Genomic DNA, 22,026 nt, shown 5'->3' with positions numbered 1-22,026 from the left:
CCAGCACGAGGTTCGTCATCCGTCCAGGTGTGTGTCTGCTGCTAATAAAGAGCTGACACCTTAGATAGATAAGAGATCCTGGTCACTCAGTGTCACTGCTGTGACGTTCGGCGAGTCCATCATTCATCTCCATGTAATCCTGTTCCTGGTGATTGTTGAAGTGGTGCATTCTGCCCGCAATAAAAAGCGACGGGATAGTAAATTACCCTGAGCTTAGCAAAACACTTGCCTTCAGAGTTTCCGAGAATTCGGTTGAAAACATCTGGGGTGCATTTACCGATCGACGTTCGTTTAGAATATTTTTGAGCAAAATTTCAGAATATTCACTTTTAAAACATTGCACTCAAATCACATATTATAAAGTTCTAATAACTGGTTGTTAAGTTTATTTTTATTAAAGTTAAAATATTATTTGATTGATTTTAAAAATAAGGGAAAGGATAATTTAAGGGATTTTACCTCATTTCCCTTGAAAATACAAAAAAAAACACAAAGCGGTTGGAGGACGCGTTGGGACGCGTCCTGCTGCCACGAAGGGCGCTATACAACTCCCTGTACCTGTTTATTTTCAATAAATAAATTATTGGCAATAAAAATAATATACATACTAGTATTAAATTTTAGAGAAAAAAATGCTGGTGATTTTATTAAAAAAATCATCAAAAGATAATTTGCAGCTTGAATATATATTATGTACCATGTAGCCTAATTATCACAACGCAGATGATAGGTGGTGTGAAGAACTGCACCCATTAGAAGCAGAGGGAAGGTCAAACCAATATTATTTATTGCTAAAAACAAATATAAATTGAAATACAGAAATGGTGTTTGAGATATTTTATTTACAACGTAAATTGATTTTTCAACAAGTTTCTTATGCATAAACTCATTCATCTTCACAGAAGTTGTGGCATAATGGCAAATCCTCCACCACACACAATCAGCAAATTGTTTCAAGTTTTGAGCAGCAATAGCTGACTTGAGGCAACCCTTAAGTTTTACAAAAATTATATGGGCCAAAACTCAACACTACTCACCAATACTAAATGTGCGCTTTCACAAGAATGCTAAAAAATAATCTCCACGTTTGAAAATAAAGTACATGCATACTTTTAAAATATTTTCTTTTATGTTAAATAATTATAAATATTACGTTGAATTAAGCATAATAATTAAATAACTAAATAAAGTGCACTTCAGAAGTACTAGACGGGTTCCTGTATTCATTGTACGTATTGGTATAACTAATACAAACTTGTTATTATTATGTACAGTACAAGGTATTAACTAGTAAATAGATGAATGTTCCCCACCGGACATTGAAGTAAATCTGAGTAAACCATTATTTACAAATATTATGTCATTTAACGGCTCAGGTTCAACTGCTAGAACTGCTGACCACGATCAACTTTAAGGTTAAAAATATTATCACAAAATGCATTGCACAATAATTGACAATCAAGAAATAACAATTTGTCTTCCCGTAGCAGTTGAACTCAGATTTTTTATTACAAAATTACTATATCGAGTCTGTGATGTAGGTAGTTGCAAGACATTAAAATAAGTCATTTCTAAACAATCGAATTAGATATTAGATAACAAAAAACATAATAAAATTTGAAGAATTTACCATTACAATAACTAACCAATAAAACAATATTTAGAGTGGATAAAGAATGAAAAGCATGCAGCCGTGTAAATAACATTTTATACAGTCTATATTATGTACAGGATTTCTATAAGCACCACTCTCTTTACATACAAACGCCTTTCTTACTAACTACACATTCACAGATTCCTCTTGGATACAAAACTATTAATAGTGGCAACGGGAAGGAAACAAGATATATTCTATAAATACAAACACAGATGGCAGTAATTCAGTCAGAAAATTATACACTTCAAACTAAGTGAAGCGATAACCTCTTTCAGTGATGACTGGCGAGCTTTGCTTCTTATATAATATGAAACAATCACTTGTCACCTACATAAATACATATAATTAGTCCAAGGGTGAAGCAAACTGAATGTAGTGTGAAGTATTTATGTTTGTGTTGTATTGTAGGTGGCGTCTAAACTGGGGAACTTTAGTTGGGCGAGCGAGGCGGCTGTTCACTTCTTGTTGAGGATCTTGGTGACGGCGGTGAAGACGTCCTGGGGGGTGGGGAGGGCGGCAGCCTCCAGAGACTTGGCGTAAGGCATGGGTATATCCGAGCCGGTGATGCGCCACACGGGGGCGTCCAATTGGAAGAAAGCTTCATCCTCCATGATGCGGGCACAAATCTCGGAACCAACACCTGGACAGGAACACATTTTATTTACAAATCATTTATAAACTTATCTAAACAACCAACATCAAAATCTCCAGATTATGAATGCCCATTTCTGAAGTGGGAATCCAACTAACAACCTTTCCAGCCAGAGACTTATTTTTGGACTTAACCGAATACATAGTCCTTTAGATTTCCTACAGGACCCATACCATCTCTAGGGATGTTTTGAGGTGGGTCTTCAGTAAAAATAGAAACCTGAGCTTTGAATTCTCATTTTCTAGATGGGAGAAAACGATAATAATCACCCATTCTTATGCTGCAAATGTCAACCTTGTATAAAAGCAGGTAGGCCTACTGACTGTACATCGGTGCCATAGAGACGAATAATGAAAGTTCTTCAGAGCACGAAAGAAGGAACACAGTTAACACAATTTTTTATAAAAATGGAATTCCAAAATGAATAAACTGTTTCAAAATTAGAAATAAAGAAAGAAGACAACTCTCATAAGATGTCTGGGTTTGCTATCTGTCCAATAAAGTACAGAAACTTATCATATTATGTATTGCTCGTTTTACATAGTCAAGGAGTTTTATCAGATCTGGCTACATGATTTCATCACCAAAACTGATGAAGATCAAAGTTAACACAAAAGTGAGGGTTATACGTAGCTTCTCTGGTGGATTGTTGATAGAGACAACCTAACATAACCTGACTTCAGAAATCAATGGTTTATGTTGGCAAAGCAGAAAGTACTCCAAGACCAAAGTTAGAGGCAAATCACTTTAAAGAGAACACTTTTTAATGTATTTGTGAATACCAATAGCATCCTATGTTTCAGAAAAGTTTTTAAACCAATTTGGAACACCCGCCCATATTCGTTATAACTACATTAACACAAAAATAAAATTATAATAGTTCATTATGCACCACTTTGCATACAAATCATTCAAAAGTAAGATAAAGTTAAAATACAAGATGGCTGCCAAGCAAATTCCCCTCACCATACGATTTGGCTTCAATGCTGTGTTTTGTCCAGGGCTTTTTAGGTCCGTGTTAACAAACAAATAATTTTTTTGATTCATCCAGTACACCACTACAGAAGCAAGGGTCTCATTAAAATGATTACCTGTACAAGAAGTGAAAAGGAGGAATAAGGAAGACATACCTGACTGTGGCCATCCCTGTTCAACAGTAACGAGGCGGTGAGTCTTCGCCAGAGATGTGAGGATAGTGGTCATGTCGAGGGGACGGATACTGCGTAGGTTAATGACCTCGGCCTCAATTCCTATAAACAGAAAAATAGATTCAATATTTTAAGCAAATACATTTTATAGAATCCACAATGCTTATTTTTACTAGTGGTAACTATTGTAAAACTGGTGAATTCACTAACAGACAAAAAATGTGAAAATGTTCCACCATCAAGACAATAAACTGCAGGTGATTATGGACAGTATGCTATAAGCAATAAAACACCAAAATAATGATGCTATTATCAACAACTCTGTTTTAATGAAATAAAAGTAAATACATATGTTCAGCTCCTATAAAGACAAGCCATGACCGACCAACAAAATACTTGTTGAGGTATGCTCTTAATATTGAGACAGATTTAGAAATAAAATAAAATAACTTTAATAAAAGTTACGTTCTGTGAAATTCTGGCAGCTTCCCAAAGTGTCATCTGAAATAATCAAAATGATAGCAAGAAAGCGCAAGATGGCGGTGATTTAGTTTGTAAAACAATAACAAACCTTTGGCGGCCAATTCCTCAGCTCCCAGCAGAGCCGTCTCTACGGCTTTCGAGTAAGCCACAATGGTTACGTGCTTTCCTACTCGCTCTATTTTGGCTTTGCCTGAAAACAACACAAAAAAGCAATAAGAATTAAGCACTTTTTAAATTTATGTATTTTATTTTGGTACCCAAATAAAAATAAGAAGGAAATGAAAAACATATTCTATTTTGATAACATTGGGATGGTAACTGAGAATGCTAGAATGAGTAAAGATATACATCAACATATTATTGTCATGTATTTTCTTTAATTCGAAATTAAAAATAATGCTCAGGAAAACATCTTACATTCAGTCAACATGTTTTTTATTGGGATAGTAACAGAAAATGCTAGAAAGGATAAATATTATGTTTTTTCTTTTTGCAGATAATTGAGAGTGGAATAAAAACAGTTTATATTTGGATAAGACTAGATTTCGTATAATGTTCTAGAAGCAATGTTTCAACAGTCTTTTCTCTCCTGATGATGTACAGTACGAGGCTGTCCTAAATGTTGGCTAAACATGATTAAAACACCCCAAACATCATAATGGAAACAGTTGAACTTGAGTTTCCACGCTTTCATTATTTTACCTGAATATCTTTTACCTTAACCCTTGGATAGCCAGTGGTAAAATGCCAATCGCCAATAACTTACTTGTTTTATGCAAAATTGTATTTTTGTAAATCTCTAGATAATGTGTGAAATATCTATCCTACATAGTTTCCCCAGGATACTTATTTATTTTATGAGAATTTTTTATTTCTTTCAAATGTCCTAAGAAAATATTCTCGAGTTGTATTATATTTTCCAGCTATGATAAAAATAAGTCGAATAAGGATGTGTATAAATACAGTAAGTACAATGACTTTCGAAAATTACATTTGATTTTAGCGAGATGCTTTTTCATGTGAATTATTTGCAAATAAAATATATTTTAGTACTCTAGGAGCATTTTTTAAGAGTGGTGAGCCACTAGTAAATCCATGGTGGATTTCTTGGCGCACTAAGGGTTAATAAGGAATTGGCAAGGATGAGTAATGCAGGCACTATATAATAATACATATTGGTGCATAACTAACCAAGAAAATTAAAGAAATAACTTACTAGGAATGTGTAAGAACTCAGCTCGTAAAAAGACATAATTCTTGAACATAAAAGATCTATAGAACGATTAATGGCTATCAACTTACCGATGGGTAAGACAAAGTTGTTGTCAAGCGCCTCGTCGGACATGGGGAACTGCTGTCCATAGAGCATCTCATTCTCCAGGAATACCACTGGGTCAGGGTCGCGAATGGATGCCTTCAGGAGACCTACACATGCAATAGTCAGTCAGAAGAGGAACACACTTGGTTACATGAGTGTAACGTCTTTAAGTGTATAGAAAACATAAATTATTGGATTTCAGCAATGCTAAAAAATATATATTATATAACAGTGCAGGAATTAGCTTTTTATTTATGTACTATATTTTGACCGAGCAAATCAAAAATTAAACACAAAAGATTCTTTCATTAGTTACTAAATTAGAGTTACAGCTTAGAAAGCACACAACGATGGAGCACAGAGAAACTCTTCTAATGTTTGAGAAGCCTAGCTCCCATGACCTGATACCCATCTAGTGTGCCGAGGATAAAAATTCTGCAAACATAAAGTATTGTTTTCAGATTTCAAGTCACTATACCAATGATATTTACATAAATATTTAAAAACAATCAAATCAAATTTTCAAAATACAAATATTGGCCTCAAAGTAAAGAGATACAAGCCGTATTTATAATTTCTAATTGAAACTAAATATTTATTATTAAATAGGACAATAAATTAACTTGGTATTGAAAACTAATAGTTAGCTCATATGAATTGGGCATACCTTTGGCATCCTCAGAAGTGTAGGGGGCAATCACCTTGAGCCCAGGGCAATGGGAGTACCAGGCAGCGAAACACTGGGAGTGCTGGGCCGCCACGCCTGACGCAGCCCCGTTGGGCCCCCGGAACACGATGGGCACGTTCACAGCCCCCGCCGACATGTAGAAGGTCTTGGCGGCGGAGTTGATGATCTGAAATAAGCAGGTTAATCATTATCATTATTAATTTGAAGCGATATGGTGCAACCAACAAGCGATCGACACTGACTGTTTATTTATGATTATTTATATATTTAAAGTGATAAGATGATTAGGCAACACATAAAAAAAGGGGACAATTTGTAAAACAGGCCCTAAATTTGTATTACACATACCAATATCGAAACCTTTACTCCTTCAAATTCACATTTTTTTTGCCTTTGGGAAATGCCCCAGGTGAACTTATAGCCCGATTATTTAATTTGATGGTTGAAGGTTTATGTGGGTACTATTATGACTTATATTAATAACCTCTTGGATGTGGCCGTCATATCACGTCCAGTAAAAAATGCTCTTTGAGGAGTGTGGCTCTAATTGTAGGTTTCCGTGATTATAATATTTTCTGGTAGTTCAGCTCTAATGGTTTACAACCCTTCAAAAGGCCATAATTTTTTTCTTAACCTAATTCATTGAAATATTTAATATTTTTGGTTTTGTCTGAAAAAACCTACTCCCCAACACATTCGCCGCCAGGAGCTTTCGTTACCGTTAAAAGTAAATTAGATTAGTCTGCCCTTGGGAGTGATTGGCACTGAAAGAGTTAACTCATAGATATACCACTCACTAGATTGATATCTTCAGGCTTTTTGTGTGAGGAAAGTTTGTCCTCAACTTAACCACAGATAAAACGGTCCTACGGGTTTACCATAGACAAGAATAGAGAAAACTCAAGGCCATTTAAAAAAGGTGCAACTACAGACAATATAATTGCACTCAGTGATCATCATTCATTCATTAGCCCAAAAAAATTAATTTTTAAAAATAAAAATGTTGGAATGCAGAAAATGTTGAAAGGGATGAGAAATTTGAATAATAATAAATTTTAATGAATGAAACAAAAAGAGTTTTTCTACGACAGTCGAATTTTGACATTTTTCTGCAATAACTTGAATAGAAACATTAAAAAAACTCATGGTTACATATGTTTAATTTCACCAAAACAATAAGGTAATACACGATAATCATTAATTAATAAAATGAATAAGGTAGAGGTCGATGTAATGGAGAACATTATTTATGCATGGTGGAACGTATGCAAATATTTTCCGATGATAGGAAGGCATCGGAAATGCACCATTTAAAGTCTTTTTGCTTTTAATTGTGAAATAACACATAAGTCACAAACTGACATATAAATTGATAGTAGTTATCGAAATAAACAATAATAAAGTTGAATTTGACAATTCGCTACATTCAAACTCAAACTTACGTAGATCGGACGCTTAGGTCGAGTTGAATATCTGTACAAACTCACTACACGGCTTGATAATTTTATCACAAAGAACTTTAGAAAGCAACATTTTAGATACAAGATGAATAAAAATATTCACATATTAATTCTCGTCACGAGTAGTCCGCGTTTGACCACTGCCACGTGGACTCATAGATATATCACTCACTGGACTCTTTCTCTTCCTGTTACACGAGACTTTATAGCAGAGAGCGAGACATCATTATAAGTTAAAGATCACAGCTTTGCTCACAACAGTTTTGTCTAAGAGAAAACAGTTTGGTGACATCATGGTTTCAAGCAGTTTCAAGGCCATATCGGAGTTATATGCCCCCGAGTTAACTACTCGGATATATATATATATATATATATATATATATATTTATCCCCTCTCGTACTATGTTGATCTCGCGCGACGGTACGCCAGGTATTTGTTGATCCGTTTGCATTTGTTGATCCACCCCGGATATGTTGATCCATTACCCAAGCTGGCATACATATGTAAATCCCTACAGATCAACTTGTGTCATCGAGATTTAGCTGTAAGCCACGCCCATTTTTCGGTCGCATATACATTTTACACGATTTATTTTGTTGATCTATATATTTCTGACAAACTTGACGGCTTGCATGCGTTGTAACTTAACCGCCAATTTCGCGCGCGTTGTCGTACTTTTTAGATCCTGTTAGTACATCCATATTCTATGAAAATGACTTTATACTTACAGAGGATAGACTGCCTCACGAGTATTTATATTGAAATGGAACTTTCGCAAACGTCAAATCCATGCTAAAAAAATCTTTTGAACTTGATTAAACAAAAATTGTAAATTTAATACATCATTTACTACGTTTCGTGACTTAGCAGGGGTGCTCGGGTTCATAGGGTGAGGTTTGTCTGGGTCATTTTATAAGAGAAATTTTGAACTTTGATTGAATAAAATTTTATTTTAATGTATCTTTTACCATCTCTCCCGACGTAAGTTTCTTGTAATGATTAAGTTGAAACAAAGCGTAATATCCATAATATGTGCCTATTAAAATTGCGGCGATTAGATTGGTGAAAATTAAATTTTACAAATTTTAAATTATGATTGCTAAAAAATCTATTCTAATTTGTTTATTACTAAACATGGCTAAAGTCATTTCAAGCTACGATTCCAACCAACGATGTTTTAGTATATGTTCGTCAATCAACAAGAGCCATAATGTCTGTACATCAGAGCCCTCGAGAACTATTACAATTATGTGTACCGCCGCCCCGGGAACCATTTATTAGATAACCAACACCCCTACCATAGGTCACCGTCAACGTTTAGCGAGATTGTTGTTTATTTCTTATATTTTTTACAACATATCCACTCAGGAGGCCCTGAGGAAAATCGTAACCCTCAGGGCCTATGTCATCTTTGTGAATGCTGTGTTGGGGGAATTTTGAAGGAAAGGAAGGAGAGTGGGTTCTGGGAAGTAAATAGGTATGATGGGTGGGTAGTAATCTGGGGTTCAGTGTGATTGAGTGATATACATAAGAATCCAACTCTCCTACTGCGTTGCAAGGCGATGCGTTGAAAGAGGACTAATCGATCCGGCCCACCACGCAGTTATTAGGCAGGCGCATCCGCCGCCAAGCCCCTCACATACCTCACCCCATAAACTCGGGCACACCTGATAAGTCACCAAACATATCCAACAACTTGGGGAGACCTATGGCAGAAGTGTAGGTTATCCAATAAATGGTTCCCGGGGCGGCGGTGCACATACCCTCCTCCCAAATTGTAATAAACGTCTACTTTCAAATGTAAAACATAATTTAAAACGTTCCTAAATGACGGCCTCCGTTATCGAGGGGTAAGGCTATCGACTAGCAATCCGAAGGTCGCGGGCTCAAATAAATTTTACTAAAATAAATTTGTACTATTTTACAATTAGTGTTTGGCAACCAGATCTGAAGAGCCAAGTACTCTCCCAACTTCCTCATCTCCTTCGAGGTTCACAATATCTTCAGTCTCACAACAACTCCAATTGAGGATGCCATAGTCTCACTGGCTCCAGACGGGAGCAGTTGGGACTCTGGTGTGGTATTCAAAACTAAAAATCTACAACTAATTTCGAGAAGTTGAATAAAGTGTTTTTAGCACGGCAAAATGGCAAAATTTCAATATTATTGTAACAATAGCAGACTAACATGTAGACTAATATTAGACATTAATACATCAATGAATAACATTCATTTTACATGACCACCCAATGAGGAGCTGATTTTTTTCACAGTTTGTCTAGAACCGAACACGTGCATGTTATACTAATACCAGCTAGAGGAGAGCGTAAAACACTTCAATATTTTTTTTATTTAAATATTGATAATTCTTCGATGCTTCATAATAATGTTTCATAAAAAAATACAAATCAAATCACACCACATCCAGACAAAGAAGCCGATATGTTTTTATACACAAAAAAGGTTTATTTGGATATTCTCTGTATTAAAACTAATTTCGTTAAAAAATAATACTTTATTGTGAATTTGATCAGACCTAAACTTCGTTGTTAAGATAATGCAGCTGCGTGGCCGCCCGCGCCGCGATATATCCATGCCGGCGTTCTTTTGTTATAACGACACCCTGATTAGAATACATTTAATTGTTTTGTCTTTGATTTTATAAATATTTTTAATAAATTAAAAACGGCTATGGAATTCCACGTTTTGCCACCGCGTTTCCGGATACTATTGATTACTTAACACGGCTAAATATTTCAAAACGACTTATTAACGATTCCAGAATGTACTTTATTTATTACTGTTTTAAAAATGTATCTGTTTCTTTAGACAATTTTTTTTTTATAAACTGCCTATAAACTACGTTTTATTACTTATCCACTGGAGCGATCTCTGTCATATTTTAGACCGGTCGGTGGCCGAGTTGACATCGCGTTTGGGTCCCACCCAGGCGCGGCGTAGTGTGTTCAATTCCTGGGCTGGCTAAGTCCTCCATCACAACACAAGCAACATTTTCAGCTGACTGTGGTGGTAGTAGGAGATTTTCAAATATTGCCAGGTTATTCTAAACCCGGGAATGTATGTCTTTCTTTTAAAAAAGTAGTTTATATTGTTTCCGTTTTAATGTTTTCGGGGGATAATTATACCAGTACAACTCAATTACTGTCAAACTTGTTGTAAAATCAGATATGAGCGCATCAGCAGAATGCTGCCTGCTCATTACATAATAATAATAATAATAATTGACCCCGTACTACAAATAAACCCAAGTTTTTTTAAAGTTTCTGTGAGTACAGCTCCCAAGTCTTGCTCAAGTGCATGTCCGTCCGTAACACTTAGTCAATGTAATTATTTGTTCGTTGTCCTCTTTCCTAATGTGAAGTTTATATTTTGATTTTAATTAATATATTTACACGTTGTTTGGGGTTATCTCATTCATAAAAAAAAACTTTTTCTTCTTCTGTTTTTATCGAGATTAAAGCAAACTATGATATTAACATATATTTGTTTTTCTTTTTTTATTACATCAAGTAGTTACGGTTCGTGATTAAACAGATTTTCTTGAGGATATATAGTGTATTACGTTAAAAAAAATTGAAATTTTGAAGAGTAAGTTTAAACTAATCCTTATTTATTGTTTTTGTGTTTAATTCGTAGAACTCCATTTAATTTTTTTATAAATTTAATTTAGATTAAATTTGATAATATTATTATTAAGTTCTGCAAGTGTTTTAGTTTTTTATTATTGTGACAGCTGTTTCGGCTTACAAGGCCATTTTCAAACTGTGGTTAGTCCACATTGAGATAAAAAAAACGTCGTCTCAATGTGGACTAACCACAGTTTGAAAATGGCCTTGTAAGCCGAAACAGCTGTCACAATAATAAAAAACTAAAACACTTGCAGAACTTAATAATAATATTATCAAATTTAATCTAAACTAATCCTAACTAAATTAAACTAATACTAACCCCGGGGTCGGGGTCATTGCAGCATTTCACTCAATTGGTTTATGAGAATATAGCTTAATTTATATGAGATTGAAAAAAAATCATATACGAATTTGGTGGGCAGTTAAATTGTCTGACGTTGATTATAAGTATTTTTTTCGTAAACTTTATATGCAAGACGTAGAAAATGTTAAAGTCAAATTGGTTCAATTGGCTTTGGTCTCCTCTACCGATGAAGCAAGTGATTTCATTGTATTTCATTAATATTCATTGGGCCTCTGTGAAAAATTCTTCACATAAAATATAATCGAAAAAATTGATCAAATATAATTGCATTTGTAACCACCTTATGGTGTTTTTTTAGTATATTCCGCTGAAAGATGCCGACTTCCGGTCATATTGTTTAAATAATATTAAATGTGAGATAATTCTTTTAAATAAGAAGATTTAATTTTATTTAGAGAACTTTAAAATATAACGATTTCCGGTAAGATGTGACAATAATTTAAACAGAATATTAATATTTTAAAAATAATGTTTATTCGATTTGAATGATTTATGCCAATCATTGGGACTTTCTTTTCAAGAGTTATGTGATTATTAAGTTTACGATTTTTTTTAAATCCTAATAAAAAGTGATAATCGATAAAAATTGTGTGAATTCATTGGTTATAACTTATAATATAGATCATTTTGTATGTCTCCATATTCAAATTCGGAGGTATGACTTTTTTATGTGACACATCTCACTAGAGCGCCCCTGTCTTTACACGTTAAATACAGAGAAACTATGTCGCCACCCAGTTGGGCAGCGTTATGGGGCGGGTTAAGGTAGGGTCTGTAGGAATGAATTTATTAATGCGGGTCTTAAAGAGGCCCGGATTATATGGAGGAGGAAAAACAGATGCCGATAGCTCGTTCCACATGCGAGCCGACTTACGATAAAACGAGTTGGAGAAACGACCCGTTCATATATAAACAGGCTCTAATAAAATACCCCTAGAATAGACACAGCATACGCACATTTCGTCATACATGATTTTACCGCACATATGCCTCAGGGATCTCATTTCTACAGTATTCAGTCAACTTTCAGCCTTCTTCTGCCAGTTTCATGCTCACTTCCACATATTAGGGTAGGTACCAGCACTCCATTGTGGACTTGCCGGATCGAAAGAGACTGGTTGAGGGATACCTTTTGGCCATAAAAATCTAAAATGGCGGCAAAAGGAATAATGTTATATGGTATATTTTGAACTTCTTACCACCTCTCCTGATTACGCTTCGTGACTTAGTAGGGGTGGCCGGGTTCTTGATTATAATGGGTAATTATTTAAAATGGGTAATCAATGGATGATTGAACGCGGTTGGAGATAGCAAAAAACTGTCCAAAGAAGCTAGCAGTCCACAATGGAGTGCTGGTACCTACCCTAATATATGGAAGTGAGGCATGGAACTGTCAGAAGAAGGCTGAAAGTACACTGAATACTGTAGAAATGAGATCCCTGAGGCATATGTGCGGTAAAATCATGTATGACGAAATCTATTCTACAGGTATTTTATAAGAGCCTGTTAAAAGGAGCTAGCAGCATTGATCCCCGGTGCACGTGCGTGATACTCGACGGTCACGAGCGGAACGCACGTTCACAATAAAGTTGATGATTTTACCGCACATATGCCTCAGGGATCTCATTTCTACAGTATTCTGTCTACTTTCAGCCTTCTTCTGCCAATTCCATGCCTCATTTCCATATATTAGGGTAGGTACCAGCACTCCATTGTGGACTGCTAGCTTCGCTTCTTTGGACAGTTTTTAGTTAGCTCCAACCGCGTCCAATCATCTATTAATTACCCATTATAACCAAGAACCCGGCCTCCCCTACTAAGTCACGAAGCGTAATCAGGAGAGATGGTAAAAGATACAGGTTCAAAATTTCCTACATAACATTATTCCTTTTGCCGCCATTTTGGATTTTTGTGGTCGAAAGGTATCCCTCAACCAGTTTATTTCGATCCGGCCCGCCACGCAGTAGATGGTAAAACGCATCCGCCGCCAGGACCTAGACAAACCTCACCCTATGAACCCGTGTACCCCTGCTAAGTTATGATTTTTTTATGGATTTGTTTTTGCGAAATTTTCGTTTCGATCTAAATACGCATACATTTCTTATAAACAATTCAAGCAACACACGTCATTTTGATTTGAAACGGTACCATTTCACAGTCATTTCATGCGATATTCGACTCTAGAGACTAATACTTTGAGTTCAATATCACAAAAGATTACGGAATCACATAAAACCTTGTGATGAACAGTCCACCGATTGCCCCTTGATTGGTTCATTTAGTAAAACCATATATAGGGACACAGATCAACTTTGTCTAATAACTTCTTACCTGGATCAACATACTACGGGAATAGATCAATATATATGAGATCAACATAAGTATGCCAATTTGGGTAGATCAACATAAATTATGCATCCGATTTCCATACAAATTTTGAAAATTTTATTAACAGTATATCAAATGGTTTTTCTGGCAAACTGGCAACATTGATAATTATTGTACCACTGTTGTCAATTCATTCAGATGTATTCCATAATAGCCAAGTTATATGGTGTTAAAGGTGGATCAACTTAGTCTAACAACTTCTTACTGGATCAACATAATACGGGAAGAGGACAATATATATATATATATATATATATATATATATATATATATATATATATATATATATATAAAATGTTACCCCACACAACTCAAATAAGGCATTTTCAGTTCTAAATCTGCTAATTTCTTATCTCTGATTATGGATAATGGCAATAAGCGTATTTTTTTAAATATCTCTAAGTCTTTACATTATCTTATAATCTACTGCACTGACTTACCTACTTATTTGTTTAATAATAAGTAATAAGTTTTGCCATAGGAAATTTTTCATGTAACAAAAGATCTATGTATAACATAAGTACAGATAAAATTAAACACCTGTAGTGTTACATAGAACTCCTTCCTGGTGTATCATAATAAATAAAATTAATTTTATAATTACTACAGGATGCATCTTCTTGTTTACTGATGGTTACCCCCATAAAACACAGTTATAAAATATAGGGAATTTATTACTTCACATAACCCAGGTCAGTGGCTTCAAACAAAAGAGTGGGCCCAAAACACAAATAGCCAAAGTTACCACATTTTCTTCTCATAGGAAATTGGAGACAGATTCAAAGATTACATTACAAGGTTGGATGAAATGGCTTTGCAGGCCGCCAGAGAGGGCAATAACAGCAACTGGCAACTATTAACTTATTCTAAGCGGTAGTTTAGAATGTGTATTTACCTGATCGATGGACTGCATAGCAAAGTTGAAGGTCATAAACTCGCAGATGGGTCTGAGGCCGGCCATGGCAGCTCCCACGGACAATCCAGTGAAGCCCATTTCTGTGATGGGCGTGTCGATCACCCTTTTGTCTCCATACTTCTTCCACAAACCCCTGGAAACAATGGGATGATTATTTTTTGAACAATGGTTTCCAAGATAGCTTGGACATAGTCAGATGACCTTTCGAGTACTTTTTAGAAAACTATAAAACTTTAGGAATAGATACAGGAAAAAACTTTTTGAAAAAAATGATCAAACTTAACTCCAGTAAGACCTCTGATTGCTAGAGTTATTGACAAACTCATTTTAGTACTCACTCACACTAAATTAGTAATGATCGTTGACAATAATTATCATCGCACAAGGCTTATGTTAAGAATTATTTGATGAAAAGCAATTTTTATGAAAAACAATTATTGCAGGTTGATGGTTTCAGATGTGCAAAAGTATATACGCGTAAGTTTCTTGGTCTTCAAAGGTTTTTTAATCTTGCAAACTTTTTTTTTAATCGAAATATTATCATGGTTTTTATTCCAACTACATAAGTATTTATTAAACATATATTTACAGCAGGAATCTAACTAGTGCAACACTTTCATCTCGGAAATAGAAAAATAATTTATTGTATTTGGTATGTTTACAGTACTGTACAGTATTCATGTAATAATAAATAATTCAACATATTCTTCAATTAAACACAATATTTATGATCAAATAATAGTTCTAATTATTTTCTCTTTATTTTGGTAAAATTCTGGCAAAATTCTGCTGCACGCTTAACGCACCCACACTTGGTTTCAACTTAGTTACTAATAGAAACAATTATTTCCATCGGGGGAGATGAAAAAAGAGATTATAGGTTCTTAGTAAGTAAGGATTATTTTGAAAAATTGTATATTTCCTACCTTTCAAACCTTAGAATGGTCGAAACTGTAAATACGTAAGTGAAATTTTGAACATTGATTGAGAAAAAAGGAAGTTTGATGCGTCTTTTACCATCTCACCCGACATAAATAGTCGCATGACAATAACGAATCAGTAAAGTTTAAGATCAATAATATTATAATAATAAAAGTAATATATGAATTATTGTCCAAAAGATTGTACTGAAATGTGGGTAAAGTGGTTGTAGACGTGCAAAAATATGTTTTTAGGTTGTTAGTGTAGGTTATTTTAATAATTTATGCATATTTCCTAATCTTCAAACATAATTTTGATTTTTTTTTGTCTCCATAGCGTGAAGCGGAATTTGACAATTTTATCGAAATATGTTTCACAATAAGCATTTTTACAGCAAAATAACGTTAAAAGGCAAAATATCTAACAATGTCATTCAAGACTATCAATAATTACACACATAACCTCAAAATCGTTGGTAGCTTATGTGTTAAATTTTTCACAATAGTAAAATAAGGAGAGAAGTGAGAGCCGATAAAGCAGTGAGATTACCTGGACACTTTGTAGGCTCCGTCGTACTGGGCGACCTCTTCTCCGATGAGGAATACTCGCTCATCTCGCTCCATCTCCTCATCGATAGCTGCGTTCAGGGCATCCCTGACCGCAACCTGCTTAGTGGCCACAACCCGAGATGTGGAGAAGGCTCTGCTTGTCAACTGCCTCACGGCGGCCGTCAGGGGTTTGGGCAACATATTTGACACCATCGTTGTGATGTAACCTGTTTGTTGACAGAAAAATGTTAAATCTGAAACTAGTTCGATCTATCGACACGTCACGGCAGGTACTGGGATATTTACGTTGACAACAACTACTGGAGACAAAGGTTGGAGAGTTTACACTAGGAATGTGCCACCGGTACAGTCGTGGAGGAACTGTGAGGATTTCTCCCCCGATATCACCAAGTCAAAACTCACCGCTATACTTCTATACTATGTACCGCACGTGAAGGTCGATATAAGTCATTCAACATTTAAGTTTCAGCGGCCCGAAGTTTGCTACCAATAACCGGTATGAAAAAGAGTGGAAATGTCGGTAAAGTGACAGGTGACAGTGGTGGACAATTCGCAGTGGTAGGAACCTCCGCTATTGAAGTTACAAACCTTTTGAATAATATTCTTTATTTTATTGAGAATCACACCTATTTTTTTCCCGTAAATCAAATCGTAAATAAAATTATTGAAAGCAAGTTTTTGTCTTCCGATGAAAAACTGATAGTGATTAATGATTCGTGTGTTTTTAAAATTAATTTGTGTTCATTGGATAGCCATAGTATTTTCATATTATCAAAAATAATTTTATTTGATTAGGTACTAATGTTATAAAATAATAACTGAATATTGTCCTTTGGTCGAGAAAAATTGTATTCCATTTTTTAAATTAAAAAAATTGACACTAGTGACATCTGTGGGCGTAAATAAATGCCCAGGGCTAAGTGCAGTTTTTTATTAATAAATATGACAAATTACCAACAGATGGCAGTAATCTGGATGTAACTATGTTTCTAAAGAGGGGAAACGTAGAAAGTTCGAATTTATCAAATAACCTGTCTTTTCGCGGTGTTTTATTCAAACGGGTTGTTTACTCAAATTAAATGTGTTTTATGCTAGTAAAACATATCGCTAGGCTAGCAAAGATCAGAAAACATGTATTAATGATGCACTCTTGTATTTTTCAATTTTCTTTTGTATTCCTATCCCGACTTCCTTCAGCATTAAAACATTGTGCGAAAATTGGGAATGATATAACCTTCACAAAGGAAAGGTGTGAAGCTGCCCCGCCAAGGCAAATTGGTGAAAATAATGTTTAAAAAATGGAAAAAATTAAGGAAAAAAATTGTTTTTAACACTGGTAAGTACCAAAACTGCAAATCTTTTTTTTAATAATAAATGTGACATGTTTAGAGCCAGATAACGCGTCCGGGCTTCCGCTTAGGCCTGAGAGGCCCCGGCCAGGAACCGATTTCCATTTCATTTTTAACTAGCTGACGTGTACCCGGCGTTGCCCCGGGTTTGGAAGGATTTGGAGTAAAGTTTTGAAGTTGTGAATTCGACGATAAACATTGACTTTTCTCTACTTTCTATAAATAGAATATGCATTTATAATATATATAAACCTTCCGGAAGAAATTCTCTAAATGATAGTGAAAACCCCATCAAAATCTGTTGCGTAGTTTAGAAGAACAAAACGCAAAACAGACAGACGCAGATAGCGAATTTATTTTATACTATTGAAAGACAAATAAGTTTCCCAAATCATAATACAGGGTGTATCGGCACTAACCCGACAAACTTTAACCAGCTATTCCTTAGCACATTTGGAGTAAAAAATGTTATGTGCACTTTGCTGTCCGGTAACGTTTTTTTTTAATAAAAAATTAATTAAACATATTTTCACCACATGTCACCACTGTTTTATCCTTTGTCAAAATTTGAAAGCAACATCGCAACTCTCGCGTGTTGCTGCGAACGAAGCCCGTATTACATAATCCAGTACCAGAAAAGAAATATTTTATTTAACAATAATGATTATTCACATTTTTCGTATGCGAATCACTGATTGTCTTCTTGTATTGTACACATCAGTTTTATTTTTGTATCTAAATTGTTTCACCTCTGGAATGCTTTGGTTTCACCTCTTACGCGTTTCACGTATTAAATAGTCTAATTTTGAAACTAAGAAACTAATTAGTAGATTTCCTGAATTTATAATCGAAGTCCAATAATTCTGAGCACTTTTAAAAACAATTTTCCTCACTTAGGTACTTATCAATAATAATAATTGGATTATTTGAACAGCGCCGTTGTTTTTTAAATCACCGTAAGTGCTCTGTCAAAATGTTACTTGCTAGGCTATCCTACAACGTATATTTTTTAATAAATTTAGTTATTTACAACTTCGCGGAATGTGATTTATGAATATTATTGCTTATGTTAAAAGCCTTCCAGAATTACCGGAATATAACGAGCAGCTTGACACACTTAAGTTTATTTCCACTAATTTGAAGGTACAAAGAATGTATAGTTTTAAAAACAATCCCGATGAATCAAAAAACGGTTCATATAAAACTGCTGCGCAACACACTGAGACAAAGGAAAGCACTCACACAAACGTCATGACTGCATTGGATTGACCACCTGCAAATGAATGCTGCCAGATTGCTAATTTATTTAAACAATAATTATTAAATTTTATTTAAAATATCGCAATTTTTTTAAAAAATCGACAATAAATTACAACTATAATTTAAAAAAAATATTCTTAACCCCACGCTTTTTCGTAATTGATTAATTAATTCAGAATTTAAACGTTGCTTGAAATGACTAGCCGTATTTGGTGACCAGATCTGAATATCCAGGTTCAGAATTTAAACGTTGCTTGAAATGACTAGCCGTATTTGGTGACCAGATCTGAATATCCAGGTTTAGAATTTAAACGTTGCTTGAAATGACTAGCCGTATTTGGTGACCAGATCTGAATATCCAGGTTCAGAATTTAAACGTTGCTTGAAATGACTAGCCGTATTTGGTGACCAGATCTGAATATCCAGGTTTAGAATTTAAACGTTGCTTGAAATGACTAGCCGTATTTGGTGACCAGATCTGAATATCCAGGTTCAGAATTTAAACGTTGCTTGAAATGACTAGCCGTATTTGGTGACCAGATCTGAATATCCAGGTTTAGAATTTAAACGTTACTTGAAATGACTAGCCGTATTTGGTGACCAGATCTGAATATCCAGGTTCAGAATTTAAACGTTGCTTGAAATGACTAGCCGTATTTGGTGACCAGATCTGAATATCCAGGTTTAGAATTTAAACGTTGCTTGAAATGACTAGCCGTATTTGGTGACCAGATCTGAATATCCAGGTACTTCCTCACCTTCCACTCCTTCCCTTAGCCATAAAACTTACCCCAATTCAACATAAAAATTGTTTAAATTATCGGATGTAATGAAATGCATAATAATTAGACCCCAAAATACTTAATTATTCAGGGAAATAAACCCCTGAGTCATCAGTTGGAAATACCAACGACATTAAGTGAAATTAACAATGCAATAATCCTATTATTGCATTGTTTAAAATTTCACTTAATTATTAGCATTAGCAAATAATATTGGGATTAGCAAATAATAATTTACGACAATTTACTCGGAAATCAATAAAGCCAGAATAATAAAAAAAGAAAGTTATCACTTACGTCGTCTGTAAGTGGCTTTACCAAAGTTTGATAATGCCGTCAGAAGGTGAAACAGCTGTCACGCGTAATAATAATTACAACTAGCAGAACTTGTTTATAAACACACTGTTTTTATAAATTTTTTAATAAGACTGTTAAAATAAAAAAAATCTCTAAATTGAAATGGAGTTCTACAAACTAAACTTAAAATCAAATAAATTTATTGCGAAGGTTCAAAGTACTGTACTGTAATATTATATTAAATAATTTTTACGTGTTTAATTATTGTTTAAAGTCAGATTAAAGCGATTAAAAAACCCACCTGGCAATTCTTATTCGAGTTTCGTTGTTTTTACGTATTGGCGCGCTTACAAGCATCAGTCGTCTCATTTTTAACCATTAATATTTAGTGTGTAGGAAAGAGAGAAGACGCTTTTCGACACACTTGTCGAAAAACTTGTTGAATGCCGACGGGCATACTCTTCTACAGATTTTATTAAATATTGATATGTAGGTAATATTGATGTGTAAATGAATGACATTGTGAGAATTTTACCAATAAATAATAAATGAAAATGCGGACATGTAGTTTATGTTAATTTTTTTATTGGAGCATTTGTTCGAAGTGACTACCATTATTTTCGATGCAAGCGTGTAGTCTTGTTATATTTTGATTATTTAAGTTTGCAGGATTTGCTTTAATTTCTGCAGCGGCTTCCATCACTCGTTCGAGCAGTTGCTCTCTTGAGGCTATTGGCTTAGCATACACTTTTTCCTTGAGAGCCCCCCACAGGTAGTAATCCAGGGGGGTCAGGTCGGGTGATCTTGGTGGCCAAGCAATGGCCGGACTTCCACGGCCTATCCAACGACCAGGAAACTCGACATCCAAGTAGTTCCGCACGGCAATCGAATAGTGTGGTGGGGCTCCATCGTGCTGGAACCACATTCTCCGTAGTAATTCGAGGTTCACATCTTCCAGAATCTCGCCCAGTTGCACTTGTAAGAACTCCAAATACATCGGTCCATTTAGTCTGGGAGGCAACTCGATTGGACCGAGTATTTGATTTCCCAGGATTCCTGCCCACATGTTGATGGAAAATCTGTCCTGGCTCGACGACTCCCGAACAAGCTTGGGGTTTTGTTCAGCCCAATGGTGCAAGTTGTGCACATTTAGCACTCCTGTTTTAGTGAACTGTGCTTCGTCGGTAAACAATATGTTTTTCATGAAGTCTGCATCTCTTATGACATTATGCAGCATTCTTCTGCAGTACACGACTCTGGAAAAGTGGTCATTCTCCATGAGGCCTTGGCAGCGCCTATAGTGAAAAGGTTTGAGCCCGTGCTTCTTCAGAACTCTCCATACCGCCATGTGTTCCCTGTGTCCTATCATCAGAGCGACCCGACGCACGGACAGCGTGGGGTCTTCGGTAATTAAGTTCAGGATTCTCTCCTCAACTGCCACAGGAACGATGTTGTGTCCTCCGCCGGCGCCTTCAATCCGTCCGATGCCACAGTCACGCAATTGTTGATACATCTGAAACAAAACAACAAATAACAACTGCTTTTATTATTCAGCTCAGTAATAATGTCAAATAAACAATCGCGGGCTTTTTCACTCATTTTATTTTTAAAGAACACTTATTTTAGGCACATATCAGAAAACTTACGTTTTCTCTTCATTTATTTCATTTTTTTATAGTAAAATGTATAACAAAGTGTTTTAAATTATAATTTTCTTAACTAGGTACGGTTGATATCTTGGATTCACAGGGGTGAAATTGAATTCAAGTAATTTAAATAATCCCATGGTGAGAAAGGGAGTGAATTCAATTGCAGTGAATGATGCATTTATTAGAGATTAAAATTAATTAACTTTTTAAAACGCCGTTTAGTGACCACTGAACACAAATCACCTAAAGTACAATTTACATTTTTAAAGTTGGTGGCCCCTTGTTATGTTTTTAATGTTCCCAGTTTAAATTTCAAAAGCGCTTTTTGGCATTATCAATGAATGTAAATAGTTTCAATAAACAATTGATAGGGTACAAACCTGGACAAAGGTAGCATGGTGTGGGACGCGTCTTCCAGGAAACCTCATGCGATACTCCCTTACGGCTGCTCGTGAATTTCCATTGCAAAATCCA

The 22,026-nt window shown here is 35.2% G+C and overlaps 1 protein-coding gene across 2 annotated transcripts; it reads right to left on the bottom strand.

Moving 5' to 3' along the window:
- Positions 1–822: 822 nt before the first annotated feature.
- Pdhb (Pyruvate dehydrogenase E1 beta subunit) lies at positions 823–16,700 on the bottom strand. Of its 2 annotated transcripts, none has more exons than XM_089639399.1 (8): positions 16,618–16,700; positions 16,196–16,421; positions 14,705–14,858; positions 5,926–6,112; positions 5,243–5,365; positions 4,029–4,130; positions 3,440–3,559; positions 823–2,297 (listed from the first exon to the last, which is right to left on the bottom strand). In XM_089639399.1, the coding sequence occupies exons 2-8, from the start codon at positions 16,405–16,407 to the stop codon at positions 2,113–2,115; spliced, it is 1,083 nt and encodes a 360-aa protein (XP_089495525.1). In that variant the 5' UTR covers positions 16,408–16,421; positions 16,618–16,700; the 3' UTR covers positions 823–2,112. The 2 variants fall into 2 exon arrangements, with proteins under 2 accessions (XP_089495525.1, XP_089495524.1); XM_089639398.1 differs by having other exon boundaries at positions 16,501–16,635.
- Between the last annotated feature and the right edge of the window lie 5,326 nt (positions 16,701–22,026).

Source organism: Hesperophylax consimilis, chromosome 14, assembly GCF_061612785.1.
Source record: "Hesperophylax consimilis isolate HC1 chromosome 14, BYU_Hcon_1.0, whole genome shotgun sequence".
Classification (NCBI taxonomy): domain Eukaryota; kingdom Metazoa; phylum Arthropoda; class Insecta; order Trichoptera; family Limnephilidae; genus Hesperophylax; species Hesperophylax consimilis.
Note: the sequence above shows the minus strand (reverse complement) of the source record. Positions and strands in the feature narration are given on the sequence as shown.

Coding starts and splice junctions, on each gene's coding strand:
- Pdhb (XM_089639399.1), bottom strand. CDS start 16,407: ATGGTGTCAAATATGTTGCCCAAACCCCTGACGGCCGCCGTGAGGCAG. Junction 14,859..16,195: donor GGAGCCTACAAAGTGTCCAG/GTAATCTCACTG, acceptor CATTGTTTCCAG/GGGTTTGTGGAAGAAGTATG. Junction 6,113..14,704: donor CTATGCAGTCCATCGATCAG/GTAAATACACAT, acceptor TGCTTATTTCAG/ATCATCAACTCCGCCGCCAA.